The sequence below is a fragment of the Abramis brama genome, assembly GCF_963993115.1.
Source record: "Abramis brama genome assembly, chromosome: 21".
Lineage (NCBI taxonomy): Eukaryota > Metazoa > Chordata > Actinopteri > Cypriniformes > Leuciscidae > Abramis > Abramis brama.
The window spans coordinates 5,220,652-5,243,246 of record NC_139983.1 but is presented as its reverse complement, the minus strand read 5'-3'; the positions used below and the strand labels follow the sequence as shown (position 1 = coordinate 5,243,246).

General features: G+C 38.4%; 2 protein-coding genes across 2 annotated transcripts in view; one reads left to right on the top strand and one right to left on the bottom strand.

Annotated features, from left to right (window-relative positions):
* Positions 1 to 1,879, bottom strand: part of nol10 (nucleolar protein 10) — a 29,356-nt gene extending 27,477 nt beyond the window's left edge. The window contains exons 1-2 of the mRNA XM_084097585.1: positions 1,685 to 1,879; positions 207 to 252 (exon numbers count right to left, since the gene is read on the bottom strand). Of these exons, the coding sequence (XP_083953711.1) occupies positions 207 to 252; positions 1,685 to 1,750 (112 nt within the window). The 5' untranslated portion in view covers positions 1,751 to 1,879. The remainder of the gene's footprint in view (positions 1 to 206; positions 253 to 1,684) is intronic.
* Positions 1,880 to 4,677: 2,798 nt separating this feature from the next.
* atp6v1c2 (ATPase H+ transporting V1 subunit C2) overlaps positions 4,678 to 22,595 on the top strand; it is a gene marked incomplete at both ends in the record, with an annotated part of 34,629 nt that continues 16,711 nt past the window's right edge. Inside the window, 3 exons of the mRNA XM_084097304.1 lie at positions 4,678 to 4,806; positions 13,126 to 13,193; positions 22,279 to 22,364. Coding sequence (XP_083953430.1) covers positions 4,678 to 4,806; positions 13,126 to 13,193; positions 22,279 to 22,364 — 283 coding nt within the window. The remainder of the gene's footprint in view (positions 4,807 to 13,125; positions 13,194 to 22,278; positions 22,365 to 22,595) is intronic.

The following is a 22,595-nucleotide window of genomic DNA, read 5'->3' as shown; positions in this document are numbered from 1 at the left end:
TATTATTAATAATAAAGGTAATATTGCCAAGGTATAAACTGAATCACTGGGGAACAAACACACACACAAGTTTCACAAAAAAAATTATATGCATTTCACTAAATTAAAGGGTGCCATAAATTTTAATCACATTCTAGTCGGTTTTAACATTTCACAAAGATGATTATTAATAGCAGTATTTAACATAAAATGTTGAACTAACTCACCAACATCCTTATTCTGTAAAACTCTCTTCTTTCGATCAGACAGCCACTGAAATAAACATATGCAATTAGGGCTGCAAATAATGATTGTTTTGATAATTGATTCATTTCTATATATATAGATAGATATATACACATACACACATATAAATATATATACATTTTATATAAATATTGATGCTCAAAAAACATTTCTGATTATTATCAATGTTGAAAACAGTTTTTGCTGCTAAATATTTTTTTATAACCTGTGATGCATTTTTCAGGAATAATTGATTAATAAAAAGTTAATTTAATCAAAATATAAGTCTTTTCTAACAATAAAATCTTTACTATCACTTTTTATCAATTTAACACATCCTTGCTGAATAAGAGTATTAATTTCTTACAAAAAAAAAGAAAGATAAAACAATTACTGACTCCAAACTTTTGAACGGTAGTGTATATTGTTAGAAAATACTTTTTATTTTGAATAAATGCAGTTCTTTTTTTAACTTTTTATTCATCAAAGAGTCCTGGAAAAAGTATCAAAGGTTATAATAAATATTAAGCAGCACAACTGTTTCCAACATTGATAATAATCATCATATTAGAGTGATTTCTGAAGGATCATGTGACTCTGAAGACTGGAGTAATGATGCTGAAAATACAGCTTTGATCACAGGAATAAATTACAAAATATATCCAAATAAAAAAAAAAACATTATTTTAAATTGTAATAATATTTCACAATATTACATTATAAACATTTTATATTACAATATTGTATTTTTGTTCAAATAAATGCAGCCTTGATGAGCAGAAGAGACTTCCTTCAAAAACATTAAAAATTGTAATTTTTTTTTGTAATAGTAATAACAGTAACAAACTTTTGACCGATAATGTATGTGTACACACACACAGATAGATAGATAGATAGAGATTTACATTAAATTTAAAATGATAAAAAAGCACAGATGTGTTCTAGTTCTACAAGTAAACATTACATGAGGTGCATTTATAATTGTTAAAAACTAGAGTTGAATTTAAACATATAAACATGTATATTAGCATCATCATCATAAAAAAAAACTGTTAGTGACATCACTGACACACCATAATGTAATATATAGCATTCCTGTAATAGTATATATGTCCAAAGCATTAGTATTTATACTAATTTATTAAAAGAGTCTTGAATGTAAACTCACACTAGCTGTGTACATACAAATAACGTGGAAACAATATAATTATTTTACATGCATTGAAAACAGGCTTATTTTATTCATAATTACTGAAACACATTTGTTGAAGAGGGGTCATAAAACTAACTGTAATTGACAGGTAAAATGAGTAAAACTACTAAGCTATGCAGGTTAGACTTGTGATGTGTGATTTAGAGGTAAATGATGAGGTTTTACACTACAATGTTTACTGTCACTGTATTTACCGGCTAACTACCAACACGCTTCAGACTAACACAAACAGAAGAAGAGTTTTACCTCCGGAAGAGATTTCCCGTGACTCAGATTATATATCTTCACGTTATTCACACTAGACACCTGCATCTCTAAAGCGCTCAGACAGAGCTTCCAAACATATCACATAAAGTCATGTAAAAGCTGAAGAACTAATGTTAGCTGGCATGAACATCAGCACAAAACCCACGTGGATCCACAACAGGAAGTGAAGAGAGAATGGATGAAGTCCGTGTGGAAACACATCCGGCGACAATAGTTCCGAGCGTTCACCGATCGCAGAGAATAAAGGCAGTTTTTTTCTTTATTTTTTATTTTTAGCATTTTATTGTTCACATTAACATTTAATAATAATAAAAAATACAGCCAAAATTAGCCACTACTAATTATTCGGTGCTCTACTTTGAAATAAATATACCTGTAATGGCAAAGCCCCATTTTTAGAACAAAATAATCCAGCAACATTAAAATCTGCCATTAAGATTATTTTGGTAAAAGATGTTAAATGTTAATGATAGATGTTAAGAGATTCTTACGCAGAACGCAAGCCTGTAACATAGTAACATAGTTGACTGGAAACAGCATTGTCAATGTTATCTCACAGATGTAAATCGTGAGTATATTATAGTTGACGGGATATTTAATTGTAAATTTCACCATTTTGATTTATAATTTCAATGGGTGGCTTACTTGGCTTACTTGTCCAACAGGATAACCTCAAATTTTAATATATATTTTAATTGAAATCATAAAAAATAAATACATCAAATAACATTAAAATAAAAATCAATAAAAGGTTGTTTTTCTTCTTCTTTTTTGGTGCCCCTGTGACCACTAGACTTGCCATGGCCGGAGAATTAAAAAATATTTTACAGTGGGGAAAATAATTAGTTGATCTCCGGATTTTGTAAGTTTGCCCACTTACAAAGAAATTGAGGGTCTATAATTTTTATAATAGGTTTATTTTAACGGAGAGAGACAGAATATAAACCAAAAAATCCAGAAAAACACATTATTTAAAGGTTGTAAATTGATTAGTATTTGATTGAGTGAAATAAGTTTTTGATCCCCAACCAACCAGCAAGAATTCTGCCTCCCACAGATTGGTTATGTGCATGTGGAACACAGATTAGTCCTGTCACTTTAAGAAAGACCTGCTCAAGGCTGGGATGGGCTGCAAGACCATCAGCAAGAAGCTTGGTGAGAAGGAGACTGTCTTGTTGGTGTGACCATGTGATTATTCAGAAATGGAAGAAATACAAAATAACCATCAATCGCCCTCGGCCTGAAGCTCCATGCAAGTTCTCGCCTCATGGGGTACGGATGATCATGAGAAAGGTGAGGGATCAGCCCAGAACTACACGGGAGGAGCTTGTTAATGATCTCAAGGCAAGGTTGGGACCACAGTCACCCTTCATTTCTTTGTAAGTGGGCGAACTTACAAAATCAGCAGGGGATCAAATAATTAATTTCCCCACTGTACTTGTCCATCAGGAAAACCTCAAATTTTAATATATATTTTAAAATATACAAATATACATATACATAAAAATAACATAAATACATCAAATAACAGTTCAATAAAAGTTTTTTTTTTTTGTTCCGCTGTGACCACTAGACTTGCCATGGCCGGAGAAGTAATATATTTTTAATATATTAAAAATATTTTTAATTAAAGTCTCGATGAAATTAAAATGGACCATTCTTATTTTTTATTTAATATTTTTTATTTAATATTTTATTTGTATTTAATATTATTTTATATTTATAATATATGATTTATCAGTGCACATCATTATTGTTTTAAATTCATGTGGCTGGTAATCTTGAATCAGAATAACTTCCCCTCCCTCTTGCAGCATCTCTTCTCTTCTCTGATGACGAGGGCGGGGCAACCTGTCACTCACATGAGATCAGCCAATAGCAAACCACAACCATCCAATCACATTTGTTCTTATTCCAGAAGCCGTTTCAATCAGATGTACGGCACAATAGGGAAGAAAAGTCTATTGAAACGTCTGTTAATTGATGACTTTAAATACATTTTTTAAATATAAATTCATGGTGCACTCAACCGGTGGTGCTTGGGGTTTTGAGAGCCTGACCCCAATATTGGCAATGAATAAACAATGCCCTCGCATGATGCCAAATTTCACTTTAACTTTTTAAACATTTCTAGACCCTAGACCCCCAGCCAGAAGAAAAAGAAAATAAGATAGAAACAATAGCTGCCTACACAGCCAAAATAAGCAGACAGTCATGCTTTAAAAAAACGTAATGGGAAACGAATTGTACTGTATGCAACGTGAGAAGAGCGTGTGCCTCTCATTATGGTGTGTTTGCACACAACACCTGTTCTCTCTCAACGATCAATTTACATAACAGTGCCTTACCTCACATACCTCAGACCACAACACAGAACACAGGCCTAAACTTCATTCATTTCATTTCATTCATATTTATCTTCATTCATTGTTTTATTTGACACCTGCAGGAAACATGACAAAATAGGTAAGTCAGAATCCATGTGAATCATGAATTGCTTATTATTTGTTCTAAAAGTCAGGATAAACTTGTAGGCCTTGTCTAACAGTTTAATTAAATATTATATAAACAAACAAATACATTAGTAATTGGTGTGCTGAATGTGCTGCATTTTTAAGTGATGGAATTTGTTCATCTACCAATGTATCCAACATTCCTCACAAGTGACTGGAATATTAAATACTTGACCTTGTGACATTTGCGTTTTGCACACCACTGAGTTTTGTAAAAACTGAAGATGGATCTCACAGAGCGTTCTTGATGAGCGATTACCTCATTCACTCTCATCATAAAACTTTAGTGTCTTTAGAACATGAGAATTGTGCTCGTCTGTCTGAGAAACCTAATCTTCTCTGACACTGTAGTCAGCAAACCAATGATACAGTCAGCGAGCGGTCAAGGTACGTCCACTAGAGTTCCTCATTTGCCTCAGTGTAAGTCTCTGACTCCTGTCACAGGTGAGAAGGACGAGCATGATGGAGTTCTGGTTGATTTCGGTTCCTCTGGATAAAATCAGCTGTCAGTCTTTAGAGAAACTCAAACGAGTCGCAGCTAAATCAGGTCTGGCCACAAGCTCCAGATTCAATGTCCCAGAGCTGAAGGTAAGGAAACACTCTTCTTCTTCCACTTCTCTCTGGAGAATCTCAGATGATTCACTGTACGCCAGTTTACGGGTCATGGTTGAATCCCTGCTAACAAAGAACGTTTTGCTAACGTTCACATTGAGTTCTAAAAATGTTATTTCTGAATGTATTCTGAACGTTCAAAACGTCCAGTTCTTTAAATGTTATGTGAACGTTAAGGAAACTTTCTTATTTATAATTTTGCACAAATTATGGGAACATTACTTTTGAATTTTTTATAATCATTCTGAAACAAGTAGTAACATTTAAAAAAACAACTAAAACGTTTAAGGAAAAGCAGTTCCCCCAATGGAGGACAATGAAAACAATGAAAAAACAAACTAAACATGTTTATTCTTAGACATTTTCCATGAATAGAGTACAAAATAGGGCTTGAAGGAGATGCTTAAGCTTCAGAAAAAAAGCTGTATTATTTTCATGAGGAAAATGGAATGAGATCCCTAGTGAAAAAAGTATACTTTATTGTAATTGAAATATATTCCCTTTTTCAATAGTACACTGCAAATATTTACAATCTTTAAATATATTAAAAGTAGATTAGCATCATGTTGTTACCTCTTTTCACAATACAACCTTTAACACACTTTAAAATAATTGTGCTTTAAAATATTTTCTAAAAAATATATTTTAGAAAAATATACTTGAAGTGAAAATTCAGTTTTTTTTAAAAGTTTATTTATTTGCACTTTATTAAAAATATATTTGAGGTATATTTTAACTGTGTGCTGGAAATGATCATAGTAACAATGCATGGAAAGTAGACTATCAAAATACATTATATTAACATATAACGCCATTGTGCTTTCAGGAGACCCGAGTTTCGAGTCCCGGCTCGTGGACCTTTCCCGATCCCGTCCCCCTTCTCTCTCTCTTCCACCTCACTTCCTGTCTAGCCACTGTCCTATCCTAATTAAAGGCCGAAACTTAACAAAACAAAATATACACTCACCTAAAGGATTATTAGGAACACCTGTTCAATTTCTCATTAATGCAATTATCTAATCAACCAATCACATGGCAGTTGCTTCAATGCATTTAGGGGTGTGGTCCTGGTCAAGACAATCTCCTGAACTCCAAACTGAATGTCAGAATGGGAAAGAAAGGTGATTTAAGCAATTTTGAGCGTGGCATGGTTGTTGGTGCCAGATGGGCCGGTCTGAGTATTTCACAATCTGCTCAAGAATGGTGTGAAAAGGGAAAAACATCCAGTATGCAGCAGTCCTGTGGGCGAAAATGCCTTGTTGATGCTAGAGGTCAGAGGAGAATGGGCCGACTGATTCAAGCTGATAGAAGAGCAACTTTGACTGAAATAACCACTCGTTACAACCGAGGTATGCAGCAAAGCATTTGTGAAGCCACAACACGCACAACCTTGAGGCGGATGGGCTACAACAGCAGAAGACCCCACCGGGTACCACTCATCTCCACTACAAATAGGAAAAAGAGGCTACAATTTGCACGAGCTCACCAAAATTGGACAGTTGAAGACTGGAAAAATGTTGCCTGGTCTGATGAGTCTCGATTTCTGTTGAGACATTCAGATGGTAGAGTCAGAATTTGGCGTAAACAGAATGAGAACATGGATCCATCATGCCTTGTTACCACTGTGCAGGCTGGTGGTGGTGGTGTAATGGTGTGGGGGATGTTTTCTTGGCACACTTTAGGCCCCTTAGTGCCAATTGGGCGTCGTTTAAATGCCACGGCCTACCTGAGCATTGTTTCTGACCATGTCCATCCCTTTATGACCACCATGTACCCATCCTCTGATGGCTACTTCCAGCAGGATAATGCACCATGTCAATCATTTCAAATTGGTTTCTTGAACATGACAATGAGTTCACTGTACTAAAATGGCCCCCACAGTCACCAGATCTCAACCCAATAGAGCATCTTTGGGATGTGGTGGAACGGGAGCTTCGTTCCCTGGATGTGCATCCCACAAATCTCCATCAACTGCAAGATGCTATCCTATCAATATGGGCCAACATTTCTAAAGAATGCTTTCAGCACCTTGTTGAATCAATGCCACGTAGAATTAAGGCAGTTCTGAAGGCGAAAGGGGGTCAAACACAGTATTAGTATGGTGTTCCTAATAATCCTTTAGGTGAGTGTATATATATATATATATATATATATATATATATATATATATATATATATATATATATATATATATATATATATATATATATATATATACACACATATATATATATACATATATATATATATATATATATATATACACACACACTTATGGTATATTGCTTGTATGTTTCGAAGACACTTGTAATGAATTTGTAATGTACTTGTTACACAAATAAAGTTCACTTTAATATCACTAATCCATCCATCCATCCATCCATCTTCTTCCGCTTATCCGGGGCCGGGTCATGGGGGCAGCAGTCTAAGTAGAGATACCCAGACTTCCCTCTCCCTAGACACTTCCTCTAGCTCTTCCGGGGGGACACCGAGGCGTGTCCAGGGTGTCCTAGGGTCTTCCCCGGGGTCTCCTCCCGGTGGGACGTGTGCAGAATACCTTCCCGGGAAGGCGTCCAGGAGGCATCCAGAACAGATGCCCGAGCCACCTCAGCTGGCCCCTCTCGATGTGGAGGAGCAGCGGCTCTACTCTGAGCTCCTCCAGAGTGACCGAGCTTCTCACCCTATCTCTAAGGGATCACCTAGCCACCCTGCGGAGAAAGCTCATTTTGGCCGCCTGTATCCAGGATCTTGTCCTTTCGGTCATGACCCACAGCTCATGACCATAGGTGAGAGTAGGAACGTAGATTGACCGGTAAATCGAGAGCTTCGCCTTGCGGCTCAGCTCTTTCTTCACCACGACAGACCGGTACATCGGCCGCATTACTGCAGAAGCTGCACCGATCCGTCTGTCAATCGTTCCATTCTTCCCTCACTCGTGAACAAGACCCCAAGATACTTGAACTCCTCCACTTGAGGCAGGAATGGAAGACGTGTCGGTGGGATTGAGGAGATCCTCAAAGTATTCCTTCCACCGTCCGACGACATCCCCAGATGAGGTCAACAGCTGCCCACCTCCACTGAAAACAGTGTTGGTAGGGCTTCTTCGAGGCCAACCGGTAGCTTTTCCAACCTTTTCCATGGCCTCACCGAACTCCTCCCAAGCCCGATTTTGCCTCCACAACCACCCAGGCTGCAGTCCACTTGGCCTGCCAGTACCCGTCAGCTGCCTCAGGAGTCCCACAAGCCAGCCAGGCCCGATAGGACTCCTTCTTCAGCTTGATGGCATCCCTTACTTCTGGTGTCCACCACCGGGTTCAGGAATTGCCGCCTCGACAGGCATCGGAGACCTTACGGCCACAGCTCCGAGTGGCTGCGTCAACAATGGAGGTGGAGAACATGGTCCACTCAGACTCAATATCTCCAGACTCCCTCGGGATCCGGTCGAAGCTCCGCCGGAGGTGTAAATTGAAGATCTCTCTGACATGGGACTCTGCCAAACGTTCCCAACAGACCCTCACTGTACGTTTGGGTCTGGCAAGTCTGTCAAGCTTCCTCCCCCGCCATCGGATCCAACTCACCACCAGGTGGTGATCAGTTGACAGCTCTGCCCCTCTCTTCACCCGAGTGTCCAAGACATACGGCCGGAGGTCAGATGAAACGACCACAAAGTTGATCATCGACCTCTGGCCTAGGGTGTCCTGGTGCCATGTGCACTGATGGACACCCTTATGCTTGAACATGGTGTTCGTTATGGACAAGCTGTAACTAGCACAGAAGTCCAATAACAGAACACTGCTCGGGTTCAGATCAGGGGGGCCGTTCCTCCCAATCACGCCCCTCCAGGTGTCACTGTCGCTGCCCACATGGGCGTTGAAGTCCCCCAGTAGAACGACAGAGTCCCCAGTCGGAGCACTTTCCAGCACCCCTCCCAGAGACCCCAAGAGGGCTGGGTACTCTGCACTGCCGTTCGGCCCATAGGCGCACACGACAGTGAGAGACCTATCCCCGACCCTAAGGCGCAGGGAAGCGACCCTCTCGTTCACTGTTGTATACCAGCCCGCCGCCTCTCACCATGGGCAACTCCAGAGTGGTAAAGAGTCCATCCTCTCTCAAGGAGTGTGGTTCCAGAGCCCAAGCCGTGCATGGAGGTGATCCCGACTATCTCTAGTCGGTAACTCTCAACCTCAAGCACAATCTCAGGCTCCTTCCCTGCCAGCGAGGTGACGTTCCACATCCCTAGAGCTAGTTTGCGTGTCCAGGGATCGGGTTGTCGAGGCCCCCGCCTTCGACCGCCGCCCGATCCTCTAAGCACCGGCCCCTTATGGACCCCATGGAGGGAGGCCCGGCCACCAGGCACTTGCATACGAGCCCCAACTCTGCGCCTGGTTCCAGGGTGGGGCCCCGGCTGCGCCATGCTGGGCAACGTCACGGTCCTCGTTTTTAAATCCATTATAAAGGGCTCTTAGTCTGACCCATCACCTAGGACCTGTTTGCCTTGGGAGACCCTACCATGGGCATATAGCCCCGGACAACATAGCTCCAAGGGTCGTTCGGTATGGTGACCGGGAGGGGACATGTTTGGTTCACGTAGTTTTGTCGTGGCCACAACATATAAACTCGTGGGAACGTGATATGTTGTTGCCACAAGATATTAATTCGTGGGAACGTCATATTAAGGCGTGGAAATGTGATAATAAATCGGGGCCAACATCAACATTTTGTTGAGGTAACGATATATTTTTAGTAGTTATGTAGTTCTCGTAGTTGTGTTGAGGGAACCACACCGGTAAATACGGTAACCATATAGCCTATACAGCAGTCGGAGATGGAGATGACTGATGAAATAACATTTTACTTGGAATGTCATATATAGTGTGCTCTCTGGCATTAAGACATGGGTACGTTTTAAGTGAAAGATAAATGAAGCGCATTCTTAAGTTGAATGGGCTTTTTCGTCTGAAATTTGCTGGCTTGAATGAAATACTCGGATCACGAATAAAGTCCTGTTTAAGGCAATAAACAAAAACAAATTATGAGAAACTTAAATCAACAAATAGTAAAGTAAATTATGCCCGGGGTAAAAGGAGAGCCTGTGTCGCGTGTGAAGATTCGGTTCCCACATGTTATAAAACTGGTAGCCACGAGAAACAGATGTCGTTCCCTCAACATACGATCTCGTGCCCAGGAGATATCATGACGTTCCCATGACTTAATATCACGTTCCCACGAGTTTATATGTTGTGGCCACGACAAAACTAAGTGAACCGAACATGTCCCCTCCCGGTCACCGTAGTTCGGGTACTCAAACCCCTCCACCACGGTAAGGTGGCAGTTCAAGGAGGGGCAATATCACTAATCAAGCATGTAATTAGTCCCTAGTAAAGTATACTTGAAGTTGGTCCAATTTAGTACACAAAAGTACACTAAATACACTTAAAATTATGCTTTACAACAATTTAATTACAACTAAAATATACTTAGTTGTTTCAAAATAGCACACTTTAAGTTAACTAATCATTGACACACTTAAAGTATACTAAATTAGTCTGGCTGTTAGCATATTTTTTACTTGTCTGTCAGAGAGCGTTCCATTTTTAAAATATAAATTTAACAACTTGAAATGATTCTAAATGGGTCTTATTATGCTTTTTTTTACATGTTTTCAAATGCCTCCATTGTAGTCTTGAATTTTCTTCAGGGAACGAACGCGTCACAGTATTCCTCATTTAAATAATTCCCACCCAAGTAATAGGCTGCGTTCCAGTCCACTTTTAGACACGCACTTGCAAACTTCCCTAAGCACTTCCCCTCGGGGGAATCCCTGCCGCCATTTTGAAGTGCGTTCCACTTCGTGAAGTGAACGAGGGAAGTTTATGGACAGACCCTCGTTCCCTCGATTTTGACCGAGGGAGCGAGTCTACTTCATATGTCCCACAATGCAGTATAATTGTGACGTCACCACAGATCTCGTCTAATCACCACCACAACAAACTACTCTATGATATATTAATTATAATTTTTTTTTTTTTTAAAACAACCCAAAAACATATACATTTGGATCTTGAATTAAACAAAGTCTTAAAGGGAATAAACATTTAAATAATAAATCAACTCCACAGCAAGTGATCAAGGGCCTAGGACGTTCCAATTCAGCCCATTGCAGTTTCCGCCAATAGTGGGCACTCGTGCAACGTAAGCAGTGATGTACATCCGAGTGAACGAGACGGAGGGAAGTTAGAGAGTGAAGGGCATGACAATTTTGGACTGGAACACAGCCCTAGTATTTACAGCGCCTCAGTATTAGGTGGTATTATATATGGTAAGGGGCGTTGCTTTTCCAACACATGTTTAAAGTGGTAGACCAATCACAACAGACTGGGACCGGTTGACCAATCAGTGCAGACTGCACTTTTCAGAAGATGGGTTTTTAAAGAAACCGAGACTAAGATGGCATCCCAAATCGCATACTCTCTGGGTAGGTACTTATTTTGAATAAGTAATTACTTTGCGACTACTAAAAAAAGTATGTTCTATCACGTCACTGCCATTCACAAATCATCTCCCGCAGTCTCATGGTATAGTAAAGTGTCCATTGTATGCGCATTACTCTATTATGAGTAATGTGAGTTCGGACATACTGTTTTTCGCCTACTATATAGTAGGGAAGTAAGCGATTTCGGATGCAGCCTAAAACAGAGCGTTCAGACATACGTTGAAAACGGGTAAAAATAATTTTTTGGGTGAGAGGGTGAGTTTTTTGAACATTGAATGATATAAAAGTATTCTAGTAGACCCCATAACAAAGTTATGAACCCCTAAATTAGCATAATAGGACGCCTTTGTATTATTTCACCTAAAAAGTTCACACCAAAATTAAAAATCTGTCATCATTTCCTCACCCTCATGTCATTCCAAACCTGTATGACTTCGGTTCTTCTGTGGAACAGCCCAGTGTATTTTTGGTGCCTAGTGACTTCTATTGTATGAACAAAATTCACTGACTGAGACATTTCTCAGAATATCTTCTCTTATTAATACAAATATACAAATATAAAATATACAAATATAATATGAGGGTGAGCAAACAATGACAGAATTTTATTTTTAGGTTGAAGTATCAATTTTAATGGTGAAGTGTGTAATTTCTGTTTCACTGGAACAAAAATTAATTTTGAAAATATTGATTGTTTCCAAGCAGGTTTCCCAAACACTTAGACTGTACAACAGTGTCTCCCATTCTTAGGATTTTAAAAGGCAGTATCTCCTCAAACTCAATACTGATGAGCCAGAATCTGACATGTCGGGCAACTCAAACTATGTTATCAAGGCACCAAAGCACCAAAGAGTGTTAGACTTTCTAGGAACTGCAGGAGAAAGAAGTTTTATCGTAAATAATACACACTTGTTTACAAAATGTAGGCTATATAACTTTCTTTCTTCAGTCAAAGAGAAATTAAGGTTTTTGAGTAAAACATTTCAGGATTTTTCTCCATTTAATGCAAGTAAATGGGGCTCACTTCACTGTAGTCAATTTTTTGACGGACCAAATCCCACATTTAGGCAGCTTTAAAGAGCTCCACACAACTCCAACCGACGATCATCTCTAGTGAAACGATCAGTCATTTACAAAATTATTTTTCTTCTCTGAAAATATCTGATTGTTTTGCTAGAGAAGACCTTTATTTGTTTGGTTGGGGACCTGTGAAGCCATTTGAAGCTGTCTGAATATGGATTTTAGACTGTCGCAAATAGACTATAGCTAAAAAAAAAGAGAAGTAATATACATCCTGGATGGCCTGGAGTAAATAATCAGGAAATGTTAATTTTTGGTTGAATTAATCCTTTAACAGAAGCTGATAGAATATGATAATGGAAAGCACAAGTTCTGCTTACCAATAATTGCAACACGACTCTAGATAATGACCAGTTTGTTCCATATGAATTTACGGAAACAAAAAGAGCTTACTGGTGTGTCAGTTGCTCTGTCAGTCTATGAATCATTACAGGTGTTAGATTCCCTGCTTGAGTGAAATGTCTCTTTCATAAGCATGCTTCTCAAAATCAGTTTCAGAATGGTAATTTCAGCTTCAGATTGTAAAAGTATATATGGGCTAAATGTTTGACCTCTTAAAGGTTTAAGTCATATACATTTCTGGGGGACCATGCAGTTAAATGGGCCCTCAGGGTTAAAAGCCTCAACATATGAGAGGCAGATAAACCAAATACTTTATGGTTAAATTGTCGATACTTCTGTTGGTGTAGGTTGTGTAACTCTTTGTTATGATGATTATGAAGGTAGGAACACTGGATGTGCTGCTGGGAGTTTCTGATGACCTGTCCCGACTGGACACCTATACAGAGGGGTAAGTACTGTTGCTTTAAAAATATATTTATCTCAGTATGAATGCATGATGTGTTCTTTACTGAACTATCACATTCGTCTATATTATAATGCATTCCAAGTATAATAATAGGATTACCTTTGACTCAGCTAGTTTACAACTAGTAACTTATTGTAAATTTACAGTAATATTTAACGTTTGATTCAAATAATGAAATTTTTAATGAAGTTTGCCATCACCAAATGTTATTTTACCTTGTAAAGCCTGATATATGAAATTACTTTTTTTGTTTTTTTAAATGGAACAGTTTATTGAAACTTAAAATATATTAAAAAATTAAATTTTTAAAATTACATATGTATAAAGTATCATATTTGAGCCTTCATAGCCTATATAGAATATAGTGAGAATATGGAGCTCAAACTCGAGGGGGGAAAAAACACCTAAAAATGATTTAGATTCCCAAACTTAGCAAAAATATGCAATTTGGTGTAGTTCTGGATATTTATATGGCCAAAAAGTAAGATGAAATTCTGATATGGTAAAACAATGACATCTTTATACCAGTATAACAGACTACTTGCATAAAATGCATATAAATATCAGTCGTCACTCTATATCTGTTATGGTGCAGCCGAGGCAAGGAAGGAGAAGGAAGAGGTGGATCCAGTTGCAGCACTAAAAACATAATAGCCAAGCAAACAGCAAAGACAATACATGACAAAGGGTAGAGCAAAACTGAGGCCTAAAATACACAGGCTAAAATAAGAACCAAACAAGACACAGGTGAACATAATCAATTAACCAATGAGTGGCCATAGAACTAACATGGTGTGGCTTAATTCCAGGCTGTATCACAAGTAAGAATTTCAGATTGATATAATTCAGAAGATTTCACCGACCATTACACCGACATTTGGAGGGAGGAGGAGTTGAAGCTGGCCATAGGGTCTGTGCAGAGGACTAGTCTTGTTCTTGTGGCCATAATGGGTTGCTCCAAACCAAATTTAGTGTGGCATTATCTAGGTTTGGCCAACTCACAGAACTTGGCAGAGTATAACAACGAGGGAAGACCTTCTCGGGCAAGATCAATGAAGGCTGCTGCTAGATCCATGTTAGTGGTCCTGTATTCTATTACGGTGTAGCTGAGGCAAGGAAGGAGAAGTGAGAGAGGTGGATCCAGTTGCAACTGCACTCTTAAACTTTTATCAAACAAACTAAACAAGCATGGTATTCCGTAACACGGCAAGGCAGAAACATAATAGCTAAGCAAATAGCAGACAAAACAGGACAAAGGGTAGAACAAAACTGAGGGCTTAAATACACAGGCTAAAATAAGACACCAAACAAGGCACAGATGAACATAATCAATTAACCAATGAGTAGCCATAATAAAAAAGGAAATAATCAGGGTCATTCTTCAATTACGGTGGCAAATGGTTTTCCCCTAATTTGCGAAAGTTAAATTAACTTTAAAAAACAATGAATCATTAAATATTTGCATATTCTAGGGTGAAAACAATTTATGCACTGTTAAAAGTGTTTTTTAAAAATGCATATTTAATCGAGTTTGAGAGATTTAATTTGTAACAAAATCTCTATGTACCCGCCACAAATCTGGTATCGTGGGATGTAATTACTAAAATATAATAATTTTAAAACAAATAAAATGGTTATATTGTCATTTAGATTTAATTGAACAAAAACTATTTATTAAAGTGCCCCGATTATGCTATTTAAAGGTTCCTAATTTTGTTTTGGAGGTCTCCTACAACAGGTTTACATGCATCAAAAGTAAAAAAACACTTTAATTTTCTCATAATATACATTGAACATCACCACATTTTTCAATGATTCTCAAACATGAATGATGATTCCTTTCCGTGAACTTACTCTGCTCTGATTGGCCAGATGGCCCAGTCTGTTATATTTGGTCTGTTGCTCACATCGCGTGTTTCGGAAGCTAAACGCCCGTTAACATAACTGAACTTCAGTTCTGAGTGATACTCAGTTTGATATACATTATGAGATGTTTCAACTGTAATTCCTCACCATCAGCATTGACAAGAGTATGTCCATCAACAAACCAATGTGTATATTATTGCGGTGCACATGTGGGAACTTTCAATAATGGTGCATACGTTAGCCCAGCATTAATGTGAACGGCTGATTACAGGTTGTGATTCTGAGAAGCAAGCTGGTCCAAATAAACTGGGTACTGACCCACCTTTCAAGAGCAAGCATTTTGCGTTCCGAGATTTGAGAAGCAGTTGTCAGTAAAATGACGTGTTGTGGGCAGGTCAAGTTGTTCGCTGGAGGACATCTAGTGACTTAGAACCGTCACTGTCACACTCACACACCGTTTTGGACTTTGTTTTCAGTTTGCACTGTTTCCCTCATTTGTTGTCATGGTTATTAAAGGGATAGTTCACCCAAAAATGAAAATTAGGGCATGATTTACTCACCTTCATCCTTGGTGTATATGACATTCTTCTTTCGTCGTAAATCGATGCGTACGGCCGTCTGTGTCACAGATCACCCTAGCCACCATCCTCTTCACTTCATTTCCCAGCACTCTCCTCGGGTTTTCACCTGCACATCATTCCCAAACCATCACACCAATCCCTTTACCTCACTATAAAGACACACGCCTCACCACAGTTCCTTGTCTGACCTTGATTGTTCATGTTCGTGTGTGTTATGTGGACTCATCTCCCTGTCTGAGAGGGAGTTCTTGGGAAGCACTTTGGAGAACTGTTTTGATTTTGGACATCTGAATCTGTCTGTTGTTTCTCTAATTCTCTGGTCCCTCCCAACCCCCTTCTCCTACCACCTCTCTATTTAATTAGAGATTAATATTTCAAAAATCACCTCAGACGTTGAAACCATCATGATGGCAGCCTCCACTTTAGAAAAGTCTAGATTTGTGCTAATTTAGTCTCAGCCTCAGATGTCACGCCCACAGACCACTGGCTAAATGTCTGATGCATATGGCATACTTAAAGGGTTAGTTAGAACCAAAAATTTTAATTCTGTCAGTAATTACTCACCCTCATGTTGTTACCTCAGGGGGTTGTCGCTGCGGCTCCGTCGCGGTTGCAAAGGCCATCGGTGTCTCTTTGCCACCGTAGGACGCAGTCTCCGCTGTGGCCTGGATCAGTTATCAGTTACAGTCAGTAGAATTCGAAATACAAACAAATTTAAATTTAGCTAAATTCATGACAATTTTAATGTGTCACTTTATTAGAATCTGTAGTGTTACACTTACAGATTTTTTTTACAAATTTTAATCACAATTTTGATACAGTCTTATTAACATTTCAAAAATGACCCCAGACATTGAAACCATCATGAAGGCAGCCTCCACTTTAGAAAAGTCTAGATTTGTGCTTATTTAGTCTCAGCCTCAGATGTCACGCCCACAGACCGCTGGCTAAATGTCGGATGCATATGGTATACTTAAAAGGTTAGTTTACCCAAAAATGAAAATTCTGTCAGTAATTACTCACCCCCATGTTGTTCCAACCCTGTAAGACTTTCTTTCATCTTCGGAACACAAATTAAGATATTTTTGATGAAATCTGAGAGCTGGCTCACTTCTTCATAGGCTGCTAGGTAATCGATATCTGCCATCCCAGAAAAGTTAGTAAAGACATCATTTCAATCTGATTGAAAAGTTTTATTCTACAGGATGTCCCGGAGACGTACAGTATGTTTCACGTTCTTTACAGTCTGCCTGGAAACAAAGATGCCGTGATGCCAACACCCCTTCAAGGATTAAGAAAGCCGTCGTATTTACAACTGTGACAATGAGCATTTATCAGGATCAACTAAACGCTGGATTTTCAAAAGTATGTGAAGTGTGTAAAGTTCACGGCATAGACTCTTTAAAATACGTCCAAGAGTTTTACACACCAGTCTGTTATTTTAGGGACATCGGCATTACATTTTCACGCCCCTAAACATGACGTGAACAAAACGAACTGTGATTGGTTGCTTTACATGTCAGTCAGACGGCCTCCGGGCAGTCCTTAGCCAATGAAAGCTGCAATGGAGTCCAGACCTTCTGCTGTCAGTATGAAGATCTGGCTATGCAAGACTAGAGCTAATTGTCTTCATGTTGCTGTCTTTCATGGTAAAACCACATACTCCATTTTAACTCCACAGACAATTTACAACTAGAAATGTTCTATTTTTATTAGAAGTATACAAAGAACCAGGTATACAAGGCTTGCGTGGTGAGCACGCTCCTCTATGGCAGCGTTTCATGGACCCTCCATGCTCGGCAAGAAAGTAGACATAACGCTTTAAATATGCATCGCATCCTGGGCATTACCTGGCAGGACAAGACCCTCAACTACACCATCCTTGAGAGAGCAGGGATTTCTTCCATGTTCACCTCTCTAAAGCAGAGATGCAAGCGATTGTTGGGTCATGTTGTCCAAATGGAAGATGGGCACATTCCGAAGGATGTCCTGTATGGTTAGCTGTCACAAGGAACATGACCAACAGGCAGACCCCACCTAAGGCACAAAGATGTTTGTAAAAGAGATCTTAAGGCCCTTGGAATCAACCCGGACTCTTGGGAAGCTACACAGCAAAATCCCCAGAGAAATGAACTCTGCTCAGAGTACATATGGTCCCACTCTGAAGAGTGTTAAAGTAACTCTGAGTATGAGTTAATGTTAATGAGGTAATTCAGTAATTAATTAAGTGATGATTGAGCATTAGTGATGAACACCTGCTGTTAACAAGCAGAATAACAGAAGGTAAGATCAACAACTTCAGACACAGCCTTAGATGAAATCAACTGAAGATAAAGACATGAACTCCCTCAAGATCTCAGCAGATCTTACTGTCACGGTACGATTATTGAGGATGTAGGCGCAAGTGCAAAGTAAAAGAGAGTTTATTATAAACAGGTAAACACACAACACAGGAAGGAGGAATGATGTAATGTCCAGATAGCAAAAATGATGATCAAAGGATAACGGTGGTGGAGAGTGCTGGATGATTGGTAGTGGCGTTGGTGGAAGATGATCAGTGGTGAAAACCAGGAACAGACCGGAACATCCACACGGAGACGACACGAAGAACAATAATCCAAACACGAGACAACACGGTAATCCAAATGAATATAGTAAATACATAAAACTACAACACCATTAACACAGAAACTGAAACTCAGACAATGAACCAGCAACTGACACAACACAAGACAGAGTATATATACACATGACCTAAATGAGTGGCAGCTGGAACAATGGAAGCAAGGAACAGGTGTAATCAGAGTTAATGAGTCCAGGTGAACACAATCAACACAGAACCAAACACAGAAAACACAGAACACAGTATATACTGTGACACTTACCAGCTTCACTTATTACAAATCAATTTGACTTTATTTCTGCCATTTATCTACAGAAGTTTTTTTTCATTAACTGAGGTTTAGAAATTGATGTTTTATGGAAAATGTTTGGTCACCATTATACACCATTACACCGGTGACCAGTGTTTCCTTTAATTGGGCAGTTTGACTATTGGCTGTTTATGTGAGTTTGTGGTCTTTGTAACAGTGTTTATCAAAACACATAATTTATGGCAAAGGGAACCAGAAACGAAGATGATCATGTGATAATAGTTTTCAGCATCATAAAGTAGAATACATCACTAATCTTATCCCTAACCAAAAGTGGTTATTTCTTATTAATATATTATATTCACCAACAATACTTTCTTGCAACAGATCAGACATTCTGAATTTAGATTTTTAAAATACATTATGGGGTTTACATTACTGGGATTTAAACCTATTGTGTCTTCAGCTGGTTAGATCAGCATTAAAGAATCATATCAACTGTTAAATAGCATATTGAAGATTAAGATAATATCAGATTAATAAACAGCAAAAATAGAGATTAAAAATTAACATAGTTACTTTTGCTATGGTTAAATAAATGTTCAGTGATATCTTCCAAAGATTTCTGAATTTTGGCGCAATTTTTTTCTAGTGTTGATATGGCAACTAGTATATACACTTAGTTTCATCATGCTAGCATGTGTGGAAGTATTTAAAACAAGGGTGTTACAATTAGCCCCACGTTAGGTTGTGCCCCGCTCTCCCCTACTCTGAGCAGAGTTAATTTAACTCTGGGGATTTTGCTGTGTACTGCCTCAGATAGACCTAAGACAGGCTGCATTGAAAGGCCTCTCCAACTTTGAGGAGACATTCAATCAGAGGTCTGAGGAAAAGTGGCTACAGAGGAAGGCCAGGAGCCAAGCTATCCAACCTGCCTCAGAGTTCTTCTGCAGGTTTTGCAGCAGAGACTGCCAGAGACCGAGCGTCACAACCGACACTGCACTGGTGATCCTCCTCTTGGCTGATCCATGGTCTCCTGAGACCGGATGATGCCTATTTAGGGTTAATAACCTTTTATAATAGATTATAGGCCTACATGTTTTGTTAGCAGCATGTATTTAATGCAAAAACAAATTCAATTTAATTAATGGTTTTTATTTGCTGATTAAATAAATAATTGTCAATAATGAACTCTTGTACAAATCATCTAGTCAACATGGAGGAAACTCTCATTCTGTGTGCTCACCTAATGGTGCACCACTTCTTCTTTTTTCTTTTTTTTTTAAATCTCATGCTTCACAGTCAACACAAGCAATGTCTGAAGTCTACTCTAACAAAGTTAACACTATTCAAATAATTTGCTTAAAGAAGCTTATACAAAAGTGATAATACACAAGTTAGTTTGAGGGTTTTGTGGGCTCCCCTTCGTCACATTAACATATCTTGTTCCTACATCACAAATAAAGACTGTCATACTAGATCAGACAGTTGTGTTCTACAGCACGTGTACCTCTGAGTGTTTGTGGGGAAATACTCAAGCTGCTGTAATACAATTATCACCGAGTCACCCAATCCAGTCGATTCCAGTTTCAGGTGCCAGCTGACATGAATCTTCCTGTCTCAGCTGCAATGTTTATGTGTTGTGGAAACTGCCCTCTCTTTTTCTCCTTTCTCTCTTACAGTCTACAATATCCATTCAAATGACTTCCAGACAAGGTTAAACTGGGTTCAGGTGCTGGGTTGAATTTTTTGGTCATAGGTCTAAGTGTGAATAGTGGCATGATTTCAATGCTTCATTATTATCCTGACTGAGAGATATTTTTTTGCCACTGCAAGATGAATGGAAATTCAGTGCAAAAGGTTACAAACCGTATTGTTACATGTCCTTTATCTGATTTTTTTTTTAAAGTACACTTTATAATACTTTTAAAACATAGTACTTATTTCATATTCTTTAAAACGAATATACTTAAGTGCAAACTGAATGTAATGTTTGCATTCAGTAAATATTTATGTTGAAAATATTATAGTTTAATTTTAATACATTTTATTTAATTAAATGCAATAAGTTGAACTTTAGATCGTTTTTAAGAAGCACTTAAGTACATATTTATATATAATTTCATAATTACTTGTCTGTGAAATATGGTTAAAGTGTACTGCTGAATGTACAGACAAGCATTCAATTTATAAATGAATTTATAAAAATATAGTTTAAATTAATAAACTAAAATGTACTTTAAAGGGTTAGTTCACCCAAAAATGAAAATTCTGTCAGTAATTACTCACCCTCATGTTGTTCCAACCATGTAAGACCTTCGTTCATCTTCGGATCACAAATTAAGATATTTTTGATGAAATCTGACAGCTTTCTCACTCCTCCATAGGCTTTCAGAGGGACCCAAACTCGCCGGCCCAGAATAGTTATTAAAAACATTGTTAAAATAGTCCAAGTGACTACAGTGGCTCTACATTATGTTTATCATGCGACGACGATACTTTTTGTGTGGAAAAACAACAAAAATAACGACTTTATCCAACTATTAGTGTTCTTCAATGTGGGCCTCTGACGAGAGTTCACGGGAGCGCCAGGACGCATGCGCGAGAACTGAGATTACGGCGTTCTTCTTCTACTCCTACTTGTTACTGGCTGCTCACTCCTTGGGAGTATTATTACCGCCATCTACTGTATAAGATGACGTCCCGACATCATGTTCATCGAGACGTAAATCACAATAAGTGTCAAATTCAATAGCTTACATACAGTGCGCGTCTTCCTCTGCTTATAAACAGACCGTTTTGCGCTTCCGGCAATGTCGGGGCGTCATCTTGTACAGTAGATGGCGGTAATAGGAGTGAGCAGCCAGTAACAAGTAGGAGTAGAAGAAGAACGCCGTAATCTCAGTTCTCGCGAATGCGTCCTGGCGCTCCCGTGAACTCTCGTCAGAGGCCCACATTGAAAAACACTAATAGTTGGATAAAGTCGTTATTTTTGTTGTTTTTCCGCACAAAAAGTATCGTCGTCGCATGATAAACTTAATGTAGAGCCACTGTAGTCACTTGGACTATTTTAACGATGTTTTTAATAACTATTCTGGGCCGGCGAGTTTGGGTCCCTCTGAAAGCCTATGGAGGAGTGAGAAAGCTCTCAGATTTCATCAAAAATATCTTAATTTGTGATCCGAAGATGAACGAAGGTCTTACATGGTTGGAACAACATGAGGGTGAGTAATTACTGACAGAATTTTCATTTTTGGGTGAACTAACCCTTTAATGTGGTGAAGTTGCAACTTAGTACATTAAAAATGCTTTACCAGTTAATCACTTTAAATGTAATATTGAATAGTACACTACAGTTAAAATAATAATCAAGTTTAAAGCATGACAAAAGATTACTGAAACATAATTATTTAAAATGTACTTTAAGTAAAAACTTTTTGACATTTTAATTTGTGAATTTTTAAAAAAAGTGTGTTAAGAACATTCACTTAAGTGGCCTTTTATTTTGTTTAAATTATATTATCAGAAAGTTCTGTTACAAAATATACTTTTAAGAACTGAAGTACACTACACGTGCACTTTCATTACAATTAAGCACACTTCACGGTTTATAAATTAACAATATTGATGAATGCTGTAAAACATGCTAATTCATGATACCTTGTGCCTTAACTAATGTTAAAGTGGACCCTTATTACAAAGTGTAACCAATAATTCACTTTTAATTTCTCTTGCACCATAACACAGTGTGATGCGTCAGACGTCTCAGTGTTTGGGTGAGGTGATGGAAGAGTTCAGTGGAAAACTCCTGGAGAGCATGCTAGCCAATGGAGGTGAGTGAATGCGGAGAACACAGGCTCTGTAACGGCTAAACCTGTTCCATAAGAAAGCAGAGAAGAGCTCATTAGCACAAGGCCACCCCCTCTGAGCCAGGCCATGTTCACCAGTAGATCAAGTTACATATTACATAAACATGGCCTGATGGAAGGGTTTCTATCTGCCTTGCAATATTATTAATTTTTTTGGACAGTTAATCAAAATTCTCTGTAGTACTTCGCTGTTAA